We start from the raw sequence: 6,197 nt of genomic DNA on the forward strand, positions 1-6,197 counted from the left end.
TGGTGGGGCAGGCTTGGTATAAGGTTTGGATGTGGCCATAAATGACAGACACGTCTTGGTCTTGGCTGGTGTCTTTACCCTTGTTTTAGGGGCAGACTTGGGTTTTTGTGGGGTTTTAGCCCTAGGTCGAGAAGTTTTGGCCAGAGGGTTTAAAGGTTTCTTGGACTCTTGGCCAAAGCTTTCATGGAGGTGGAAGGAGGTGTAGGGGCAGACTTGGGTTTTTGTGGGGTTTTAGCCTTAGGCCAAGAAGTTTTGGCCAGAGGGTTTACAGGTTTCTTGGAGCTCTTGGCCAAAGCTTTCATGGAGGTGGAAGGAGGTGTAGGGGTAGCCAGACGCTGAGCAGAGGTAGCGCCGCCATAAGAGGCTTTCGATTGGGTAGAGACGAAGGTTGATTTCTTAGGGCTAGGTGGTGGTGAACTTGAAAATGAAGAGGAAGAGAAGGAACTTACCAGTGAATCGTTGCCTAGGTTGTAGCTTTGGTTCTGAGAATCTGAGCCGGACGACATTGTTCACCGAAGATACTGAGTGAGAGAGGAAAAATGGAGGTATGGTGGATCTGAGGTTCTAGGATTTCTGAAGAAATGGAGGTTCGTAGGCACGGTGAAGGAGAAGAAGAAACGGTTTGGTTCAAGTGAGGTTTTTGTAGGGGGAGAGAATGATCATGGCTGACGTCAAGCGCCGCCTAACGTCTACAATTAATGCAAACTGGAAGGGTCGCCTCGTTTAGCTAAAACATTAGAGTGTTTTATGTTTTCAAGACGCGTCCCTTCAACTGCCCCCTGCGTTGGACTTGTGTCTAACGTGTCCAATGTTTCAGTTTTATTTTACACAACTTTTCTAAAAGAAAAACAATCAAATTTCCAAATTTTGTAAAGACAAAACAATCAACTTAAAACCTTCAAATAACTAAACTAACAAATTCAAACATAACTTAAAATACAGAATGCAAAAGAAAAAGGTTGAGAGAGGCGTCCCTGGAAGATGTGGCGTTACAACTGCAGAGATGCCTCGACGTGAGCTTCAACTTGTCTCGTGTAGTGCAAGAGATGACTTTTGGCATTCCACTTCGTCTTCAAAGTATGACTTAACCCTTTGGCCATTTACCTTGAACGCATCAGTGCCATCTTCTCGCATTAATTCCACAGTACCATAGGGAAAGATCGTTTTAATTATGAAGGGCCCGGACCATCTAGATTTCAATTTTCCTAGAAACAAACGCAAGTGTGAGTTGAACAATAAAACTTTCTGGCCATCAACAAGTACCTTTTTGCTGATGCGTTGGTCGTGCCGACACTTTGTCTTTTCCTTATAGATCTTGTTGTTTTCATATGCGTTCATTCGCCATTCTTCGAGCTCGTTGAGCTGAAGCTTGCGTTGAATGCCCGCCGCATCCAGATTCATATTCAACTTCTTTACTGCCCAAAATGTCTTATGCTTCAACTCTACAGGAAGATGACATGCTTTACCAAATACAAGTGAGTAAGAAGACATACCTATAGGCGTTTTGAATGTAGTCCTGTAGGCTCAGAGTGCTTTATCCAGCCTCTGCGCCCAATCTTTCCGCATTGTGCTGACGAATTTTTCCAGAATTGATTTGATTTCTCGATTTGAAATTTCTGCCTGACCGTTTGTCTGAGGGTGGTAGGCGGTAGCAATCTTGTGCTTGACATTATATTTTGCAAGTAATTTTGAAACGATGCAATTGATAAAATGCGTACCTTCATTGCTTATCAGAGCTCTCGGCGTTCCATAGCGTGTGCAAATATTCCTGATAAGAAATTTAGGTACAGTAGACACGTCATTTCTGGCATAGGCTTCTGCCTCTACACACTTAGATACATAGTCTACAGCCAACAGGATATATTGCTGGCCACAAGACAGAGGGAACGGGCCCATAAAATCTATGTCCCAGACATCAAACAACTCTACTTTAAGAATATTATTCAAGGGCATTGCATTTCTTGAAGAAATATTCCCTATGCGTTGGCAGGGGTCACAATTTTGAATAAACTCTCGTGCATCCTTAAAAAGGGTGAGCCAAAAGTAATCGCATTGAAGGACTTTCCCCGTGGTCCTTTGCCCACTAAAATGCCGACCATAAGGAGAATTATGACACTTGGATAGGATGCATTGTGTCTCCTCTCCTGAGACGCATCGACGCAGTATAGAGTTTGGGCCTTGTTTGTATAGAAATGGTTCGTCCCAGAAATAAAATTTACTGTCATGGACTAGCCGTTTCTTCTGCTGGGAATTGAAGTTTTCAGGAAACTGCTTGGTGGTCAAGTAATTAACTATATCAGCATACCAAGGTTCCTTGCCTTCAATTCTAAACAGACTCTCATCAGGGAATGCGTCCTTGATGTTGTTTTCCTGGACTTGCATTTCTTGATTTCAAACCTGAACAGGTGGTCAGCCACCTGATTTTCTGTTCCCTTTTTGTCTTGGATGTCAATGTCAAATTCCTGTAGTAGTAGAACCCATCTTATCAGTCTCGGCTTTGCGTCTTTCTTGCTCATCAGGAACTTGATGGCTGAGTGGTCGGTGTATATGGTGGCTGATGCACCAACTAAGTAAGAATGAAATTTTTCATTACTGAATACTACAACCAACATCTCTTTCTCAGTAGTTGTATAGTGTTCTTGAGAGTTGTTTAATGTTTTGGACGCGTAGGAGATGGGATGTATCAAGTTTCCCCTCTTCTGCCCTAACAGAGTTCCCACTGTGACATTACTCGCGTCACACATAAGAATGAAATACTGCGTCCAGTCTGGTGCTATTAACACTGGGGCTATTGTCAACGCATACTTCAAGGTTTCGAACGCGTCAGTGCAGTCTTCGTTAAAAACATAGGGCCGGTTCACCTCCAATAATGCGCTTAGAGGTCGCATAATCTGAGAAAAGCTTCTGACGAACCGTCTATAGAAGCCGACATGTCCTAGAAAACTTCTTAGCGTTTTGACATTTGTTGGTCGTGGAAGTTTTGCTATTACATCAATCTTGGCTCCATCCACTTCCAAGCCAGTCTTGGATAATTTATGCCCCAAAACAATTCCTTCTGTCACCATGAAGTGACATTTTTCCCAATTCAGTACTAAATTTTTTTCCTCGCACCGAGCAAGGACGGCTTCTAAGTTATCCAGCCATGACTGGATTGAGTCTTCAAAGACTGAAAAGTCATCCATGAAGACTTCCACGATCCTCTCTAAGAAATTAGAGAAAATGGCCATTATACAGCATTGAAATGTCCCTGGTGCGTTGCATAGCCCAAAGGGCATGCGTCTGAATGCGAAAGTGCCAAAAGGACAAGTGAACGTGGTATTTTCTTGATCTTCCAGATCTATTAAAATCTGGTTGTAATCAGAATAACCATCAAGAAAACAATAGAACTCTTTACCTGCAAGTCTATCAAGCATCTGATCGATGAAAGGAAGAGGAAAGTGGTCATTTTTAGTTGCTACGTTGAGTTTTCGATAATCCATACAAATTCCCCAGCCTGTGACAGTTCTTGAAGGAATGAGTTCATTGTTACTGTTTACTATCACGATTGTTCCCCCTTTTTTGGGAACGCATTGAACTGGACTAACCCAACTGCTGTCGAATATCGGATAAATAACTCCCGCGTCCAGCCATTTCAAAATCTTCTTTTTGACCACTTCTTTCATAATGGGGTTAAGCCTTCTTTGAGGCTCGATTAACCCCGTCTTCCCTTCCTCCAGCCTAATTTTGTGCATATAATAGGATGGACTTATTCCACGAATATCTACAAATGTTCACCCTATTGCGTGTTTATGTTTCTTCAACATCTACAAGAGTGAATCTTCATTAGGCTTTGTGAGATTAGCGAAAATGATAACAGACAATATATTATTAGTTCCAAGAAAAGCGTATTTTAACAGGTAACTGTTTTAATTCGAGTTCAGGTGTTGTTCAAGTGAAGGACGCATTGGTTTTGTCTGCCGTTCACTCAGACTTGGCGGCTCGGATTCCTTCAGGGTTCCCTCCAACGCGAAAACTTCACATACTCGAGTCTCTTCTTCAGTCAATTCAATATTGTTTAGCTGAAAATCATCACTGTCTGGGAATTTTAATGCGTTGAGCACATTAAATTTCACCTCTTCATTATCCACACACATGGTTAGCTCATCTTTATGCACATCAATAAGAACTTTCCCAGTGGCCAAGAAAGGGCGTCCAAGGATGATTAAAACCTCCCTATCTGCTTCATAATCCAGAATAATGAAGTCTGCTGGGAATATGAGATTGTCAACCTTCACCAAAACATCTTCAATCTTCCCTTCCGGGTATTTAATTGTCCTTTCAGCGAGTTGAAGGGCGACAGAAGTAGGTTGTGCCTTGCCAATCTTCAAATTCTTAAAAACTGAAAAGGGCATGAGATTGATGCTCGCTCCTAGGTTGCACAACGCATGACCCACATCTAATCCTCTAATTGAACAAGGAACTGTGGAGCTCCCTGGGTCCTTCTGCTTCTGTGGTAGCTTGTTGCTTACTAACGTGTTGCATTCCTGCGTTAGTGCTATTACTTCTTTCTCACTGACTTTTCTCTTTTTCGTCAAAATGTCCTTAAAAAATTTCATGTATGTTGCCATCTGCTCCAAAGCTTCTATGAGTGGTATGTTGATATGCAGCTGCTTTAGAAGCTCGAGAAAGCTCTTGAACTGATGTTCATTATTCTTCTTCATCAGACGCCTGAGGAATGGTGCGTTCAGAGGCACCTCCTGCTTTCCCACGTTAGACGTGCTGGTTTCTGAATGGCTTGTATTTTCTGGCATTCTCTCTTCCTGATCCGTTGAACATGTAATGCATTCTTTCGAAGGACTATTGTTTCTTGGATTTATCTTTCTTTCTGCAAGGGCTCTTCCACTCCGCAACGTCACTGCATGACATTACTCTTTCCCGTTATTATTCCCAGGTGTCTCTGTACTGCTAGGTAGAACGCCTGGCTGCCTGCTTTTCAACTCGCTTGCAATCTGCCCCACCTGGATTTCCAGGTTTCTGATTGATGACGCCTGGCTCTTCAGTATTGTGTCGTTCTGGGCTATGTATTCCTTCAATAGGTTTCCAGTGGAGTTCCAGAACTCGATGCGTGGCCACCTCTATTGAAGGGCTGTTGATGTTGTTGATGCGTTTGTTGAAAAACAGGCGGCGGTTTATTCCTTTGCTGATGGCTCTCGCCTGGGTGGTGCTCTTGCTGATTTCCTTCTATCCAAGAAAAATGCAGATGGTTTCTCCATCCAGGGTTATAAGTATTAGAAAATGGGTTATTCTTGATGAAACATACTGATTGAGGGTTTTGAGGATGCTCAGCATATGAGTGAAAATCTCCGCATCTTACACAGGTTACTATGGGTTGCCCAAACTCCTCCACTTGATTCACCTTCTATTGGTTTGGTGCGTTACCTACCGTTATGTTCTATAGAAGGCTGGTCATGGTAGCCACATGAGCGGAGAGCGTGGCTATCGTGTTGGCATCAACAGAGTTAATGTTCTGAGATCTTCTTCTCTTGTCATTTCTTCCATCGTATGTGTCATCTACCCACTTCATGTTATGTTTGGCAATGCGGTCTAATATTTCTTTAGATTCAGTATAGGATTTGTCCATCAGTCTTCCGGCTGCTACTGCATCTGCTGCCATCTGTGATGCCCTATTTAGTCTGCCATAAAATGTCTCCATCTGAATAGCTAAAGGTAGTCCATGGTTCGGGCAGTTCTTGACCAAGCCCTTGAAACACTCCCATGCAGCGCTCAAGGTCTCAGTGTCTTCCTGTTCAAAGTTCATGATTTCCCAACGCCTCCTCGCATTAGTGGTAGGTGGGAAATATTTTTGCATAAACATTTCCATCAACTTTTCCCATGTGGTGATTTCCCCAGGCTCTAATGAACTCACCCGTTGCTTTGCGTCGTCTTCCAAAGAATAGGGAAACAAGGAGAGCCTGATTGCCTCTGGTGTGATTCCAAGAATCACAAAGGAATTGCACGTTTCCAGGAAACGCTTCATATGGACATGAGGATCTTCGCCACGGCTACCCCCAAATTGCCCAGCAGTCTGAAGCATTTGGAGTATAATAGATTTCATTTCAAACCTAGTTCCATCAGGCGTCTGATATATAATTCCTGGAGAGAAATCATATAGCACAGGGGACGCATATTCTCTCATAGGACGCGTGCTGTTGTTTGCC

General features: G+C 43.1%; 2 protein-coding genes across 2 annotated transcripts; both read right to left on the reverse strand.

Moving 5' to 3' along the window:
• Nucleotides 1-1,020: 1,020 nt before the first annotated feature.
• Nucleotides 1,021-1,491, reverse strand: LOC120084650. The gene has a single exon (XM_039040459.1). The coding sequence runs from the start codon at nt 1,489-1,491 to the stop codon at nt 1,021-1,023; it is 471 nt and encodes a 156-aa protein (XP_038896387.1).
• Nucleotides 1,492-3,905: 2,414 nt separating this feature from the next.
• On the reverse strand, nt 3,906-4,790 carry LOC120084651. Its single transcript, XM_039040461.1, has one exon. The coding sequence runs from the start codon at nt 4,788-4,790 to the stop codon at nt 3,906-3,908; it is 885 nt and encodes a 294-aa protein (XP_038896389.1).
• Between the last annotated feature and the right edge of the window lie 1,407 nt (nt 4,791-6,197).

This window comes from Benincasa hispida, chromosome 9, assembly GCF_009727055.1.
Source record: "Benincasa hispida cultivar B227 chromosome 9, ASM972705v1, whole genome shotgun sequence".
Classification (NCBI taxonomy): Eukaryota; Viridiplantae; Streptophyta; class Magnoliopsida; order Cucurbitales; family Cucurbitaceae; genus Benincasa; species Benincasa hispida.